Here is an 18,424-nt window from a genome sequence, read left to right on the forward strand (position 1 = left end):
TTTGTTTTCAGTCTCTTCGGCAATTTTCAATTTTATAAATAAAATCCAAAGACAGTGATCTGGTGTAGGAGCAGGTAGAACAGCCAGGGATGGTGGTCTGGTGAAGAGTTGGTCACTGGAATAAAATAAGACGTGAGTTTGGGGTCAGACGTAGAGTAAAAAAGTTTCCAAAAATTTCAGCAAAATTTCTTAAATTTCTTAAAAGGAATACAGTCGGAAACTGGTAATTAGTTGGTACTAATAGTACACGGATGTGAGGGCTGGGAAGGAGCCAACTTGTAAGACGGTTCAGTGCTCGGGGTAAAGATGGAGGAAGAATTTGACTCCCTTTCTCTTAAAGGACAAGAGACAAAGGGAGGAAATTTAAGGAAATTGTGAGACCTGGAAGCCGGAGTTCATGTGCGTGAGAATTGTGAGAGGTGAAGACAATTTCCTTATGATCATGTTCTATGTACTTTTTCTAAAACACTAGTGTCAACCATGACATAGGATAGTCTCTAATCCATTAACCTCTTTCGGACCAGACTGTTTTTTTTTTGGCTCAGGGATTTTTCATTTCGATATACCCAAACTTAGAACTTTTTTATTCATTTACTTTTGGGAATACAAAAATCTTTGTTCCTCCATGGTTTTTCTTTTTTTTTTTAAATTTTCCATCAGTTCGCTTTCCAGACACTTTACCCAGATAGGGCTCACAATCTAAATTACCCTGCCTTTGGAGTATGGGAAGAAGAAGCCAAGACACCCTGAGAAATTTTACACCAACTTAAACCTTGGACTCCACCTCTGCAAGGCAACCATGCTAACCACTGAGCCATCATCCTGCAGTATTACCCTTGGTTCACATCTGCGTTTGGTAATCCGTTCGAGGAGTCTGCATGGGGACCACCCAAATGGACTACCAAATGCTTTGTGAAAGCACATGGACCCCATAGACTATAATGGGGTCCGTGTGCTTGCCACGAGATCTCTGCATGAGTCATGCAGAGAGGAAAGTAGATTGTGAAGTACTTTCCTATCTGCTTCTCTGCAGTCTTCCAGCAGGATAGTGACCCAAAATATACAGCCAAGGCAACAAAGGAATGGCTCAGGAAGAAACACATTAAAGGGATTCTACCACTAAACTAACATTTTTTCTAATGAGCACATCAGAATAGCCTTAAGAAAGGCTATTCGTCTCCTACCTTTAGACGTGGTCTCCGCCACACCGTTCCTTAGAAATACCGGTTTTAACTGGTATGTAAATGAGGTCTCCGCAGCAATGAGGGCGGGCCCCAGCGCCTACTGTGCAGGCGTCGGAAGTTGGACCGCATCAGAAGACAGAAGAGGTGGAGTTGCTGCTCAAGAAGGAGGCGGCACTGGAAACAGCTCTTGGGCAGCAATGGGGATGCGCTCACCGGTGTTTCAGCGTTGGGCCCGCCCTCATTGCTGCGGAGAGCTCATTTGCATACCGGTTAAAACCGGTATTTCTACGGAACGGCGTGGTGGAGACCACGTCTAAAGGTAGGAGACGAATAGCCTTTCTTAAGGCTATTCCGACGTGGTCATTAGAAAAAATGTTAGTTTAGTGGTAGAATCCCTTTAAGGTCATGGAGTGGCCTAGCCAGTCTCCAGACCTTAATCCTGTAGAAAACTTATGGAGGGAGTTGAAGCTTCGAGTTGCCAAACGACAGCCCCAAAATCTTAATTGTTTAGAGATGATCTGCAAAGAGGAGAGGACCAAAATTCCTCCTAACGTGCGCAAACCTCAACATCAACTACAAAAAACATCTGACTGCTGTGTGCGCCAACAAGGGTTTTGGCACCAAGTATTAAATCTTATTTGCCAACCTCTCGATATTTTGAGAGGTGAGATTTAGCTATTTTTCTCTTTTCTACCACTATGCGGTTCTACGATGTTCATAGTACGGGATAAATATTTTTATAGTTTAGATATTTTTGGACATAAGGGTGCTTAATTTGTCTACATTTATGTTTCCTTTAGTTTTGTAATCTAGAAAAAGGGTGGTGTTTAGAATTTTTGTATTTTTAAAATATTTTTTAAAAATTGTTTTGAGTCTCCACTAGGAGATGAATCCAGTGATTATTAGATCACTTTGTACCATAGACTGACATACAGCACTGTATAACTATTGAAGCCCGCTATAGGCAAGCCTCAACAGTTATATTCCTATGAAAGGCCTGGCAGCCTTTAGAAGGCCCCAGGCTTCCAGGAGTTGGACGGCTCTCACAATCTCACTGGGTGGGAGCCATTACAACAACAAACAGTAAGGGGAGAACAAAACCTGACTTGTTCTATGGCTTTATAACTGTAGTATGTCAGTTGCTGACAGTGGTGTAACTAGGAATGGTGGGGCCCCGTGGCGAACTTTTGACATGGGCCCCCCGACCGACGCTGAAGACCTCGACCAACTGACCCCCTACAGTCGTGGCCCCCCCACGCACATTTCTGTACACACTATAATACCCCATATTGGCCCCTGCACACAGTATTATGTCTCCATAGTGGCCCCAGTACACAATATTATTTCCCATTGAGGACACACATGAACAATTATTATACTCTGGGGTCTTTTCAGACCTCAGAGTATAATAATCGAAGACCCAGAGGGATACAAACATAACAAACTACTGTTACTTACCTATTTCCCGACTCCCCTGCATTCTCTGTCGCTGTCGGCCATCTTCCTGGACGTCATTTGACCGTGGCCCTGTGTCGCGGGTCATATGACGTCATGCAAGTAGCCGGCCTGAAGCCTGGAGAGATAAGTAACAATGTTTTTATGTTCACTTACCTCTCCCGAGCCTCCGATTGTTATATAGTGCTTGTGGGGCCCGCACCGTCACTTACCGATCCCGGCTCCTGCCAGGATCGGTAAGTATATAGGGTCCGTTACCGGCTGGAATAACTCCGGCTGGTAACGGCCTATTAAAAAAAAAATAAAAAAAAATGCAGTGGTAGCGGCTGTTGCCAGGCCCCCTAATGTCCCGGGCCCTGTAGCAGCTGCTACCACTGCTACCATGGTAGTTACACCACTGGTAGCTGATAGTGTAGGGGCCCATGGAGGAACCTGCAAATGGGCTGCAGCAAATATGTCATTTTGGATAATTTTTGGCTGTGGTGGCATATTTGCTGTTTGCGGCCCAGGCCTAACATTGATACATATTTGCACTGGCTACCATTCTAGCGTTATGTACAGTATTCTATTACTACAGTACATTTTTCTTATGCTGGGGAAATAAAATTCTCCTAGAACTTTTTCCAGAATGTTTTTCTGTGTTGTTTTTATGGTTTTCTTCGTCATCATGAATTGTACTAATTTTCTAATTCATAGTAAAACATTTTCCCATGGAACATTTTGAAATCATGAACTAAAATGACTGCAAAAACTTCATGTACAGATGAAACAACGTTTAACTTAAGAACCCCAAAATTTTTGAAGGGAAAAAAAAAACAAAACAGGATGAAGCAAGTTACGAAGAAAAGGAAGTGGGACCAAGGAAAATCCTTGAGCTTCGCTTTTTGGACTAAGCGTTTTTAGAATTTCAAACCAAGTTCGATTCTACAAATCTGCTATGTGTCCATTTATCTGAGAATAACTCAGCAACGGATTTGCATATCCGAGTTTTTCTGACATTGTCATTTCCTCATACATTGTGCTTTGTTTTCTCACTTTTTGTAGTTTGCCTTGATCTGACAGTTCATAGAAATAAGTTGTCCTAAGGCGTAGAATAATTGCCAACTGAATGCTGTATACTCAACAAATATGCATAGTAATCTCTAAGCGGCTGACAGTCAGGTTGACGTTGGATGCCTATAAGTGGTCATACACGTTATAAATATGTCAGCCAGTTTCTGCTGGACTGGCCGATCTAATTTGTGTGGAGGTCTACTGACTTTTACTAAATTTTGAAAAACATAGGATCATATTATATTTCAACGTGTTCCATCCTTTTTTACCCCCAGGGGTGATAAGCTGTTAGCAGAGGCACCGGCCTCCACCTTCCCCCACACATCCGGCCCTTATTATTTCCATACTTTGATGTCTATTTGTTGTCAGCAATAAAATGACCTTGTTCTGTCAACTAGTTTTCCATGGAAATAGCAAGTTTTACGAACTATTTATTTATGTTAATTATTGTGCTTCATTCTCTCAAAAGTGAATTACTGAATGTCTTCTATACAGTCCAGTCATATTAATGTGACCACCGCCTACATTTGACGACAACATTAAATAACCAATCCCAGCAGGCACGTGTCATCAGCCATCTGGGTGCACTCATCGTTGTGGAAGGCATGATGGATCAACACAAGTATGCACCTATCCTTGCGGACCATGTTCACCCCTACATGCAAATTGTTTTTCCTCAGGATGATGGCATCTACCAGCAGGACAATGCGACGTGTCATAAAGCTTGCAGTGTACTTGCGTGGTTCGAGGAACCCAATTGAGAATCTGTGGGACCACCTTGATCAGGTTGTTTGCGCCATGGATGCTCAACTGCGTAACTAGTGCAGCTGGCCACGGCACAGGAGTCGGCATGGTTCAACATCCCAGTGACCATCATCACAACATCCCCTCTCTTCCTGCACGTCTCACAGCGGTCCGCTCTGCCAAAGGTGGTTATTCTGGATTTTGACAGGTGGTCACATTAATGTGACTGGACTGTGTATATGTTCTACAGTTTTCCTTTAATCTTCCAATCCCAGAATGTCATTTGTACAGGTTGAGAGTGATTATTTTATACATGCTTTACACTATTTTGCTTGAAACTGTGATCACTTGAATCCCTGTACCATGTACTGCAATACTTCTGCATTGCAGTATATAGTACATTAGTGTTCATGTGTATCGCCAAGGCCTATTACACCTCTTAGTGTTGTCTGGCCTCATGGCCGCCATGGCAATCTCTGGATAGTCTGCAATCTCACTGTGAATGGACCAAGGGGGTAAATGAAGGTGTTTCCCCCTAATTTCTTGATATTGATCAAGGCACCTAAGGAGGTATTCTGCCGTAGTACCCTGTTTCCCTGAAAATAAGACATGTTCTTATAATTAATTAGCTAACGAAATATATGACCTTTCTTATTTTTGGGGGATGTTTTATGCAGCCGCTGGAGCGGGGAACAATCGGCAAACGAAGCGGGGAATAATTAGCGGAGTGCCGGCATGACTGCCGGTTGTATGTGATCCATAAAGTGAAGGGGGGGGGGGTCTTATTTTCAGGTAAACAGGGTATATCAGTTAGCCCCTTGACTTCCGCATTGAAGGACTTTACTACTATGGTGATATGTGATCTTATAGTACAGCCAGGCAGCAGCTACAATGTCAAGATAACACATTGGCGGAATTTACTAGATAACATGTACCAGAATAATAATGGGCTAATAATTCTGTTGCAAGTAATCCAACTAATACGTTGTATAATCTACGTCCGTCTAAAGATATGCCAAATTTATCATCCAGTATCCACCACTGTGAGTACATAGTAGTAGATACATAGTATACAATAATGTCTTACTTCGACAACTTCTTCCATCTTCCTGAAGGGTTCCAGTCACACAACTGCAAATTGGTCCATCTAGTCTACTTGTACAGATCTGCTCACACCCTCCATTGTCCTCGCACCAGTCCAAACCTAAGGGGTGAAATCAGTTTTACTGTTAATCATATATCACTGTGATCATTGGTTCCCCTATACATAAAGGAGGAAATTAATAGAATTCGACCAGTAAAAAATTTGACTAGTTGCCTAGAAATTTTTAGATTTCTGTTTTTGTACTGAATATGGAAATTCCCTTTAAGTAGCATTAAGAGACCAGAGAACACCAATTGATTTAGGTATCTGCAGAGCTGGATGGATAGACTGGGTTCTGGTCACCGACCCCCTTTAGGTACTTTTCTAGCAATGGGCAACACCCAATCTAAAGCCCCCCTTTTTGTGTATACTCCTCTACAAATGGAATACAGATCTGTATTCTCTATAGCAGAGCCCACATTAGCATGAAATTGACCTAAACTAAGTTACATGCAAAGTCCTCATCCCAAAAGGAATAAAAACAAGTGATAAAATACTGACGTTTTCGTCTAATAGGACCAACGGAAATGATCTGCTCCTTGGAATCTTGTCCGATATCATTGGCACTTCTGGAATTCTGTGGGCAGTTCTGACAAAGTGGAAAAGTATGGAATTACATGAACATTTTACATTGGACTATATAGTAATTAGATATGATGATATTCATAAATCTCACTCCGGGGCTGGAACGTAATAGTTAGAAATGAAGGAAAGAATACATTAGTAGAAGTCTAAATTAGAAACCTAGTCGCTGATCAGTACTGCACATGTGGATCACCTTATGTACCTGTGTGCATTTCTTTTCATACGGAGGTGCTGTCTGACTCTTTGTATGTTGCGTTGTACATTGGGGATATGACTTCTTCTATCTTAGACTTCTGCTCCTCTCAGCTGCCCAAGGTTATTTTAATAAGAATAGCGTATATCTCTAGGTCTTACTTGCCCTATATTTACTTTTTAGGTCTAAATTGAGTCCCAAGTGCGGGATATCTGTATAGTGTAGGGTCCCATTTCAATGGGGTGCCTTGTCAGGACAAATGGACTCTCACAATCTGATCACATGGTGTGCCAAGAACCTATAACATACAATATCTACATACATAATGACTATAGCAGGTAGGCAGTTTAATCTTCATATACTTATTGTTTGTATATGTCTTATTGCCCTCTACAGAGCGCTGCTCCATTTTTGTGTTTGCCAATACGTCCATTAGAGATGGGTGAACTGCTTCATCAGGATCCAGTTTCAGCCTATATATTCCAAATTGGTTTTTAACGAAACAGGACAAATGGCGAATTGCTTCAGATGAACAAATATGGCCGCCTCATTATACTCTGCGGACTCTTCAGACCATAGGTTATAATACGTGGAGATCCACTTTCTGTTACCTCTTTTGTGCCCCTTAACGGCATATGGAAATTTCCTGTGACATCATGCATCCAGGATCATGGCGGAGGCCTGTGATTATTCAAATAGGCATGCCAAGTGACATGACATTATGATGCTTGGCATGCGCATGTCATGCACCTGGGGTCACTGCTGAAGCCTGTGGTTGATGACATCACAGCATAGTACCAGACATCACCAAGGAGGCAGAGAAAGAGAGCAATGGACAATGCAAGGAGGACTAAAAGAGGTAGCAGAAGGTGAGTATGAATGTCTTTTTTTTTTTTTTTTTACATTGTTCTACAATGTTTTATAGATAGGTTCCTAGTACCCCTGACAGTGTTCTACACTATGATTTATATCTAGGTTATTAGGAGCCCTGACAGTATTCTACACTATGTTTTATAGATAGATTCCTAGGAGCCCTGACAGTGTTATACACTATGTTTTATAGATAGGTTCCTAGGAGCCCTGACAGTGATCTACACTATGTTTTATAGATAGGTTCCTAGGAGCCCTGACAGTGTTATACACTATGTTTTATAGATAGGTTCCTAGGAGCCCTGACAGTGTTCTACACTATGTTTTATAGATAGACTCCTAGGAGCCCTGACAGTATTCTACACTATGTATTATAGATAGGTTCCTAGGAGCCCTGACAGTGTTCTACACTATGTTTTATAGATAGGTTCCTAGGAGCCCTGACAGTATTCTACACTATGTATTATAGATAGGTTCCTAGGAGCCCTGACAGTGTTGTACACTATGTTTTATAGATAGGTTCCTAGGAGCCCTGACAGTGTTGTACACTATGTTTTATAGATAGGTTCCCAGGAGCCCTGACAGTGTTGTACACTATGATTTATAGCTAGGTTATTAGGAGCCCTGACAGTGTTCTACACTATGTTTTATAGATAGACTCCTAGGAGCCCTGACAGTATTCTACACTATGTATTATAGATAGGTTCCTAGGAGCCCTGACAGTGTTGTACACTATGTTTTATAGATAGGTTCCTAGGAGCCCTGACAGTGTTGTACACTATGTTTTATAGATAGGTTCCCAGGAGCCCTGACAGTGTTGTACACTATATTTTATAGATAGGTTCCTAGGAGCCCTGACAGTGTTCTACACTATGTTTTATAGATAGGTTCCTAGGAGCCCTGACAGTGTTGTACACTATGTTTTATAGATAGGTTCCTAGGAGCCCTGACAGTGTTATACACTATGTTTTATAGATAGGTTCCTAAGAGCCCTGACACTGTTCTACACTATGTTTTATAGATAGGTTCCCAGGAGCCCTGACAGTGTTCTACACTATGTTTTATAGATAGATTCCTAGGAGCCCTGACAGTGTTATACACTATGATTTATAGCTAGGTTATTAGGAGCCCTGACAGTGTTCTACACTATGTTTTATAGATAGACTCCTAGGAGCCCTGACAGTATTCTACACTATGTATTATAGATAGGTTCCTAGGAGCCCTGACAGTGTTGTACACTATGTTTTATAGATAGGTTCCTAGGAGCCCTGACAGTGTTGTACACTATGTTTTATAGATAGGTTCCCAGGAGCCCTGACAGTGTTGTACACTATGTTTTATAGATAGGTTCCTAGGAGCCCTGACATTGTTCTACACTATGTTTTATAGATAGGTTCCTAGGAGCCCTGACAGTGTTGTACACTATGTTTTATAGATAGGTTCCCAGGAGCCCTGACAGTGTTGTACACTATGTTTTATAGATAGGTTCCTAGGAGCCCTGACAGTGTTATACACTATGTTTTATAGATAGGTTCCTAAGAGCCCTGACACTGTTCTACACTATGTTTTATAGATAGGTTCCCAGGAGCCCTGACAGTGTTCTACACTATGTTTTATAGATAGATTCCTAGGAGCCCTGACAGTGTTATACACTATGATTTATAGCTAGGTTATTAGGAGCCCTGACAGTGTTCTACACTATGTTTTATAGATAGACTCCTAGGAGCCCTGACAGTATTCTGCACTATGTATTATAGATAGGTTCCTAGGAGCCCTGACAGTGTTGTACACTATGTTTTATAGATAGGTTCCTAGGAGCCCTGACACTGTTCTAAACTGTGTTTTATAGATAGGTTCCCAGGAGCCCTGACAGTGTTGTACACTATGTTTTATAGATAGGTTCCTAGGAGCCCTGACAGTGTTATACACTATGTTTTATAGATAGGTTCCTAGGAGCCCTGACAGTGTTCTACACTACGTTTTATAGATAGGTTCCTAGGAGCCCTGACAGTATTCTACACTATGTTTTATAGATAGGTTCCTAGGAGCCCTGACAGTGTTATACACTATGTTTTATAGATAGGTTCCTAGGAGCCCTGACACTGTTCTACACTATGTTTTATAGATAGGTTCCTAGGAGCCCTGACAGTGTTGTACACTATGTTTTATAGATAGGTTCCTAGGAGCCCTGACAGTGTTATACACTATGTTTTATAGATAGGTTCCTAGGAGCCCTGACAGTGTTCTACACTACGTTTTATAGATAGGTTCCTAGGAGCCCTGACAGTATTCTACACTATGTTTTATAGATAGGTTCCTAGGAGCCCTGACAGTATTATACACTATGTTTTACAGATAGGTTCCTAGGAGCCCTGACAGTGTTCTACACTATGTTTTATAGATAGATTCCTAGGAGCCCTGACAGTGTTATACACTATGATTTATAGCTAGGTTATTAGGAGCCCTGACAGTGTTCTACACTATGTTTTATAGATAGGTTCCTAGGAGCCCTGACAGTGTTCTACACTATGTTTTATAGATAGGTTCCTAGGAGCCCTGACAGTATTCTACACTATGTATTATAGATAGGTTCCTAGGAGCCCTGACAGTGTTCTACACTATGTTTTATAGATAGGTTCCTAGGAGCCCTGACAGTGTTCTACACTATGTTTTATAGATAGGTTCCTAGGAGCCCTGACAGTATTCTACACTATGTTTTATAGATAGGTTCCTAGGAGCCCTGACAGTGTTCTACACTATGTTTTATAGATAGATTCCTTGGAGCCCTGACAGTGTTATACACTATGTTTTATAGATAGGTTCCTAGGAGCCCTGACAATGTTCTACACTATGTTTCATAGATAGGTTCCTAGGAGCCATGACAGTGTCATACACTATGTTTTATAGATAGGTTCCTAGTAGCTCTTAATGTGTTCTATGCTATGTTTTATAGATAGATTCCTAGGAGCCCTAAGACTATTCTACACTATGTTGTAAGCCAGTTTACGTTGTGGCTCATACCGAACTTTTTTCACCTGAAACAAAACTTGGTCCCAAACCATCTGAACCTGAAATGAATCTTGAGAGGTCCGTCCATCTCTAATGACCATCCATTATACAGATAGTTTGATGTGAAGAGGAGACATACCGCTCAGTTACATCACTGCTGCGGCTTTGTACTTACAATTTTACACGAGTATTTTTCAGAGTCGCACAAAGATACAGCACAATGGAGATGAACCTCATCATAATCCCCTATGAACTTAAAAACCGTGACATGAAAGCGACAAGTTAGAGAGATCCCATTCTCTTCTATTCCAATGGTATTGTCTTTGATATTTGGACACCTGAATAACAAAAAAAAATGTGAATTCAATAATCTCTCGTTTATGATGTAACATACAGTACCAGCTGTTAATGTTTCAGCGTTGTCAAATGTAGGTTTCCATAATGTTCTGTACACTATGTATACGTACATTTCTAATGTTTTCTGTGCTGTATGGGAGAAGCTCACAAAGTGATGCCCCGCCTTTCTCTGACATCACCCAGTGCTCTTCAGCAATTGGCTGAAGCTTCCCCTCACAGACTTCCTGTACTCCCGCCCCCTACTGGTAATACCGAGTTCTCTTTTCATATTATGTACATCATATACTGACCCTCCTTCTATTATGAAGTAGCGGAGCTTGTCATTACTGTCTCTTGATGGAGTTGCGTAGCATTTATTTAGTATCAATATCAGATGCGTCGAGTCTGCTCCGACCACAAAGACACCAACAAAGAGGACATCTCGAGTTGTCAGCACTACTTCCCCTTGACGATATGGATGCTTATATGATGCATTTTTATACAGAGCCATCTTGGTTGTAAAACTTCCTTCTTGAGTGGGGACTGTCAGATTTATTACGCTGCAAAAAGAAGATAACATGTAATATTGGATGAGGAAACATTATTTGATGGTGTAAAATTTGTGAATTATATAAGATTTTATATAGGACATCTCTGGTGCCGAAGCTTTCGTAGAACCTTGATGGTCTCTGTTCTTGTTCCAGTGATGACACAGCATGTGAACACTCCAGCCAAACACTGGCTGTAGTGATTGGACTGCAATGACATCAAAACATCACCACTATGGCCAGTTATTGGCAGCAGTGGTCACGTGTCTTGTCAACGCACTAGCGGGACAACCAGGGAACCGGGCATCAGAAGCGGAAGAGCAGGGAACTGGCAAAGTTAGTATTATATTGCAGCCTTGTAGGCATTTAAAATATATGGGTTGGACAACTGCTTTACAACATGGGGTGCCTTCTACTGGAATGAGTGGGTACTATGAACCACCACCAGGATGGGTACTCATATTTCCCCAGTGTATAACCCAACTGATGCAATATGGCAAACATGAGACTTCTATAATTTGCTGTGTATCCAGATAGCAATGGTTGTCGAGAGGGGTTGCTCCACAAGAGTCGATATTGATGGCCTATCCAGATAATAGATTTTTGATATCAGATTGGTGGTGGTCTGACACCAGGAAGCCCCGCTGATCAGCTGATATAGGCCAAATGCACAGAACTGGAAGCAGACAGCTCCATATTCTGTGTATACTAAATAACTGATCGGTGGGTGTACCAGGTGTCAGACTCCCATCCATCTGATATTTATTACCTTTCCTATAGGTGGGCCATCAGTAGAGATGAGCGAACAGTAAAATGTTCGAGGTTCGATATTCGATTCGAGTAGTCGAATATTGAGGGGCTCGTTTCAGGGGTAGGTAACGTTCGATCAAATTATACTTACCAAGTCTACGAGTGAGGGTCGAGCTGGATCCTCTGAGAAGTCTTCTCCGTGCAGCGTCCCCGCGGCGTCTTCCGGCTCTGAATTCACTCTGCCAGGCATCGGGCCTGGACAGAGCCAACTGTGCATGCCCACACTACAAGCAGACATGCGCAGTCGGCTCTGCCCAGGCCCGATGCCTGGCAGAGTGAATGAAGAGCCAGAAGACGCTGCGGGGAAGCTGCACGGAGAAGACTTCTAAAGGTAGGAGAAGAACCAGCGTTGATTGGCCGACTGTATAGCATTCGGCCATAGCGTTCTGTATCGAACTTTTACATTCGAATAGCGAGTGGTACTCGATCGAGTTCGAGTATTTCGAATACCGTAGTATTCGATCGAATACCTACTCGATGGAGTACTACTCGCTCATCTCTAGCCATCAGTATCAGTATTTCACTGTATGGCTGCTGATATATGGTGGGATAGTTGACAAGATATTTCTTTAAGGATGCGCATACACTTACTATTAAGTTCTAATTTTTTAACATGACAAAAATTCCTATTCTACTGTATCTATGAATAAATATTAAGTATGGTATAATACGTTACCTGAGCATAGGTCGTATTACAGAATCCAGAGAGATCTTGATGTCTAGTTCATAGGCACATGAGAATTCCACGTTGATGGTTCGGTCCCGTGTAATGATGTTACCTGTGTTGTTTGCACTTTCTATCCAGACGGTATTTTTGTACATGATATGAGTGCCATTAGACTGGAACATAATACGTAACAAGTCACAAGTCTACTTGATAACACTAAATATAAAAATGAGTAGTTTTTCTGCCAAGATTAGAACAGTCACCCCAGTTATATGGCCCATTTCTGGATGTATGGCATAGTATGTATATCCTCCATGGTGTTCTATACACATATGTTATGTTAAAGAGAATATGTCACCTCCCCAGCTACTGTAAACCATTGTACAGATTATGAATACAAGTCCAACCCTACCTTTAAACGTTGATGCTACTAAAAAGCCATTTTAAATAAGGGGGCGTTGCTTTTTAAACCCCAAGCAAAGCCGGGTCAATACTAATCACACCCATCTAGTCCTCTTGCTCGGCCCCTGGGCAATGTAAGAGCCACATCATCCTTCCTAATGACAGTGAGCACTGCTGAAATCCAGCACATGCGCAGTATGTTTCTGCAGTCCAGGACGTGTCTGAGCATAGTGCACATGTGTAGTCTTCACGTTCCGCACCAAATAAGAATAGGTGGCTTCAGTGTGAGGGTAGAACTTGTAGGCAGGGGTATGCTCAGACATGCCCTGGACTATAGAAATATACTGCGCATGCGTGGTATTTCATCAGCGCCCCCTGACATCCGGCTAGAGGGCCAAATAAGAAGACTGGACGGCAGTATTTAGTGACAACATGGCTGTGCTTGAGGATTGGAGACAACATCTCCTGTGTTCTGTGAACCTCATTTACATATTGGCTAAAATGGCTTTTTTGGAGCATCCCAAGGGGCTCATCAACATCTCATAGGTACAGATGGGTTTGTATTCACAGCCTGTACAGTATTATAGCAGTGTTTTACAGTGGCTCGGGTGGTGATAGACTCTCCTTAACATCTTACGTGCCAGTTTTCCTTTTCCAAAAAATGTTTAACACGGGTTATCGATTCTAGATTTTGTTAAGGACACGTTAATCCAGGGTTTTTATACTGACTGCCAGATTAGAGTCGGGAAGGAATTTTTTTCCCCTGAAATGGGGCAATTGGATGGAGCCTCATGGGTTTTTTGCCTTCCTCTGGATCAACACTGTAGGGGATTGTAGGGTTATAGGTTGGACTTGATGGACTGATGTCTTCATCCAACCTCATCTACTATGTAACTATGTAAACCATCAAATTGAACAGTGATATTTTTCTAAAACTAAGATAAAATCAGACTTCATAATAAAGTTTTCCTTGATATTTCTCTTCCCTTCTCCTTCATCTCTTTCTTCTCTTTGGTGTTACAGCTTTAGAAGCCATTAAGAATCCTGAAGAATCTAAGAAACTGAATCATACATATGTAGAATAGTATAGGTCTTCCAGTACCTGTACGATATTCCCACAGTTGCCTTTGGTGTTATTTATTTGGAAAGAGATGAAATCTTCTCCCTCAATCCCAGGACAATGTCTGTCGTTTATCCGTACGCCTTCCCTCTCAAATCCCAGCTGGAAGAGTTTGCATTTTGATATGGAAACTTCCATTTGAGCGGCTTTACAGGTAACTTCGGCATCAATGATGTCATGGGTGTCTATGAAAACATAGGAAAATAACCATAAAACATCAATTTCAGACAGATATTTGTGTCACCATCATATAACCAGGATAGATCTAGAATCCACCATCTAGTAGTAGAGACTTAGTCACATGTGTTCTTAGTTTGGGGGATACTGATTCTCATTAAGGAGACCCAGATGTGTATGGAGTCTTATTGGCAATGTTCCATGGGAAAAGTATGCAAATTCACTCTCTTCCAGAAGAAAGGAAACTGTCTTACTAGTGCCATCTATTGGAGAGAAGATCTCGCAATATGACTAGGAATATTAGCCAGGTCATGCTTATCTATAGACACCTGTCCGTTGTCAGTACACAGAGGGTGTTATCTAGCCGGTCGATAATATATCAATACCATACTATTATAATCGAAACGCACAATGCTAGGGAAATTTACTGTATGGCGTACATGCGATTATTTGGTTGCTTATATAATACTGTTTATGTAGGGCATTGTCTTATGCTGTAGTAGGAAACTTAACAGCAAACTACTACTGTAGGCTCTACATATCAATTTACCAAGGGGTTAAAAGGCATATCGGTGGTCACTAAGGGTACAAGTCCGATAGCACCATGTTCAAATTTTTCATTCGGGGGGCACTATATAGACCATTGTTAGGATTGGGTCCCGCAGATTGCTCTCCCAGCGCACAGCGCCACTTGCAGGTCAGTCTAAGTCCAGCTTTCACCCTACTGAGTATGCTCAGACTTTTGGAGCCGCTCACAAGCTAAGTGTCATTTCTCCCCTACTGAGCATGAGCGGTGAGATCATGACCACCGCCCCTATTGGGCAGGGTCTTCCCTTTTAATAGTGTGAGCCGACGCCCGCCGGGTGCTCACACTTTGACTAATGTTTGACTGAAAGTCCACGGAAGTTTGTTTATGACAGTATTTCAGGGACAGGCTCCAGCATTGCAGGCAGGTTGTCAGACTAGGCCTCTGTGTGGGGTTTCTCTGCTTCTTTCTGGGTGCTGTTAGTTAGGACCTGTAAACCCTGAACTGTCAACTCTGCACCAGGGCTAGGAGCCGTAGACACTGTTCCAGCCTGTGGAGCTGAAGCAGGTTTGGACTCTGAGATAGACTGTTTAGACTGTCAAATTTCCGTGGTGACTCCTAGCTGTTTCAGGAGAACTCCTAGCTGTTGCAGGAGCATGTGTGTTTGCTGACCTGGGGTGAGTTATCCCTTGGCAGCCTTGTTGTTTCAGCAGTACTGGTGCACCTGGCCAGTGAGCTTAACTGGCAGGGTTTAGTTGCACCCTGTTCACATTGAGTACCGCACCACTGCCCGTGTTTGTTGCACTGTGTTCACAGTGAGTACCGCGCCGCACCTCGGCCAGTGTTTGTTGCACCCTGTTCACATTAAGTTCAGACATACAGCCACTCACTGGGGCTGTGGACCTCGCTCCAGTGTTCTGCAGACACATTGAGTTCAGATATACAGCCGCCCACTGGGCTTGTGGACCTCACTGCAGTGTTCTGCAGACTAGAGGTTCTGTCATTTAAAAAATATTATTTATATACTGTATATACACAGAACCGTAAAAACTATTTATTTTAAAGATCACCGTATAGAGTGGTATTCTATTTCACGGGACATAGTACGTAATTTTATTTTCAAAAAATTTTGGAAAAACTTTCCATTGCTGAACATTCTGCGTCCAGAAGAGCAGATCCCCATTGTGGTTAGTAGCCACACTCCTTTCTGTATTGTCTTTTCCTATATACAATAGGTCGATGTAGAACCCATGCAGGAAGTGAGAACTTTTATTGCACAGGGCGATATACTGCTGAAAGTATCATCCCTACAACTTCTAGTAATGACCACTACCAATGATTTTTTTGAAGCTGGACCTACAGTGGGGTCAGCCAGAATAGCTTTCTTCTGCAATGGTGAGACAAACACCTAAGTCTACAAGAAAAGAACTGACTACAGCACATAAGAATGTTGACAGTTTGATTCAGTTGTCACTGCCTGTCTAGAGATATACATTAATAATGCAATTTACCGTTCCCGTAGACTGGTGGGTCCATGCAACCACAGAGCTCTCCTCCATTGTCCACTTCGCAGGTTCTGTTGGGGCAGTCTGCGCCTACACAAGGGTCTTCAATCACTCCTGCTATAAATGAGAACATGTGCAGGACAATATTAGATTAGTGCAGAAATGGACAGTGATATATTTTAGTTTTTCCATAGAGTATTCCTAGCAGTGTTGTAACATTCCATGCCCACATCAACACATCAGGACAGACTTACTAATATTACTTGTAGGGTTCCATATACACTAACATGTCATTCTGAAAGTATGCTAGCCATTCTAACCATTTGACCTGTTATTTTCTATGGCGCCATACACACACCAATGTATTATCATGGCCATGTGTAGGCTTCTACGAGGCCAGGGCAAAACTCGGGACAGGTCCTATTCCTTTGCGTTTTCCGACATGGACTCACTGCAAGAGTATACTGGTTAATGCTGTTTTACTATGCTCGTGTGCACAGAGGTTGTGTTAGTATTGTGCAGCAGGTGCGGCCATGATATGGGAGTCGCAGCCTGTTCCACTGTGCAGTCCAGCATTCATAGGGTTAAGTGTGTGTGTTCCAGCCTGAACTATCTTGTTTAGTGGTCTCTGTCTAGTCCAGGAGTTCTGGCTAGACAGTTTTATTTATTGTAGCGGCTGCCCTGATCTGCACAGGAGCACACCCGGTTAGTGTAGTTATCTGGCAGTGACACTAACTGCCAGACTGTGTTCACACTAGGGTGTTTCTGCAGTTCAGAGTCCACTTGGGCTCTGCAGGGTTTTTGTTTATTTAGTTTCTTTTTAATAAACCCTGCTGACCATAACACGTTGGGTGATAAATCTGGTGCATCTTTAATTTTGTCTAATAAGTTTGCACCAACTAATAGTCATCTTTAGTATAATACAAAAATTCCACCAAAAATTTTGTAACACTGTTTGGAGTGTAGTAGGTTAGACCACACAATTTTCAGCACAGCTACAACCCCATTTCGTTAAATCTTGGCTCTGGCCTGACAAGTCATAGAAACCATCTAATAAATTTGTACTGTATGACAGTTTTTGACCAAAATTTGTGCCAGAATTCGGAAACATTTTCATTTGTAAATTTGCCCCATTGTTATATCAAAGGCCAGTTGGCTTGAAATAAGGAATATTTAATCAATATTTAATATTTTATCTATCTATCTATCTATCCAATTTTTAGCTCTCTAAGGCAAACACAGCCGAAGTTATGTCAAAGAGAAATTGACATTATTATGCTATAATAATTAAAAAAAAAAAAAAAAAAAAGATTTTAATCACCACTTTTAGTATTACAGTCCACTTTCCCTTCTGGGGATCATTATACAGTTACTTTGGAGGAATTTACAGACAAAATTATTCTATTTGCAGCTCCTGACCCCTCTGATCTCAGGTTGAACTGGATATTGATTTCTTGATTTCTCCCAAATATCACATACTTTTCATCTTTCACCCTTCTTACCAGAATCGGCCCTGCAGGATATTCTCTCCGTGATCCAATTATGCAACCATAAGCTTGAAAACATGACTGAGCAAACATTTTAACATCATTACATCTGACATCTCCCCATTGAGGGATGTCATTCATGTAATGAGAGAACGCTTTAAAGAAGACGAAACCTGTATCAGTGTGTTAGGAGATAGTGCTCCAAAACCTGAGAGGAAAACTCAAAGCTAAACCTAAATAGGAACTAAAAATGCAGAGTGTTGATGGAAAATATCTAGCTAAATTCTTCTAGCACACAGTCCCTTTTTCCCAGCTTCTTACCACCTTCAAGCTCAGCTCCTTACATCTTCAGACAGAGATTGTATCCTACAGAATGCTCCAAAAATGTCATCCCAACTTTAGAGGAAAACTCAAAGCTAGGTTCAAACAGAGAACTGAAAATGTAGAATGATGATGCAAAAGATCTAAGTAAATGTTTCTGTACTGATATAGCACACTTTTGCCAGATTATTGCTAGTCTTCTTACATCTTCACTGATTGTATCACATCTTACAGAAGGCTCCAGAAATTTCATCTCAGCTTGAGAGAAAAAAAACTCAAAGCGAGGCT

The 18,424-nt window shown here is 41.8% G+C and overlaps 1 protein-coding gene across 1 annotated transcript in view; it reads right to left on the bottom strand.

Moving 5' to 3' along the window:
- Positions 1-32: 32 nt before the first annotated feature.
- The window catches only part of TECTA (tectorin alpha), a 93,404-nt gene continuing 75,012 nt past the window's right edge, over positions 33-18,424 (bottom strand). Inside the window, exons 16-23 of the mRNA XM_075279126.1 lie at positions 16,335-16,445; positions 14,103-14,305; positions 12,608-12,771; positions 10,885-11,133; positions 10,413-10,575; positions 6,082-6,169; positions 5,524-5,640; positions 33-115 (exon numbers count right to left, since the gene is read on the bottom strand). Coding sequence (XP_075135227.1) covers positions 33-115; positions 5,524-5,640; positions 6,082-6,169; positions 10,413-10,575; positions 10,885-11,133; positions 12,608-12,771; positions 14,103-14,305; positions 16,335-16,445 — 1,178 coding nt within the window. The remainder of the gene's footprint in view (positions 116-5,523; positions 5,641-6,081; positions 6,170-10,412; positions 10,576-10,884; positions 11,134-12,607; positions 12,772-14,102; positions 14,306-16,334; positions 16,446-18,424) is intronic.

The sequence above is a fragment of the Leptodactylus fuscus genome, chromosome 6, assembly GCF_031893055.1.
Source record: "Leptodactylus fuscus isolate aLepFus1 chromosome 6, aLepFus1.hap2, whole genome shotgun sequence".
In the NCBI taxonomy this organism is placed as follows: Eukaryota; Metazoa; Chordata; class Amphibia; order Anura; family Leptodactylidae; genus Leptodactylus; species Leptodactylus fuscus.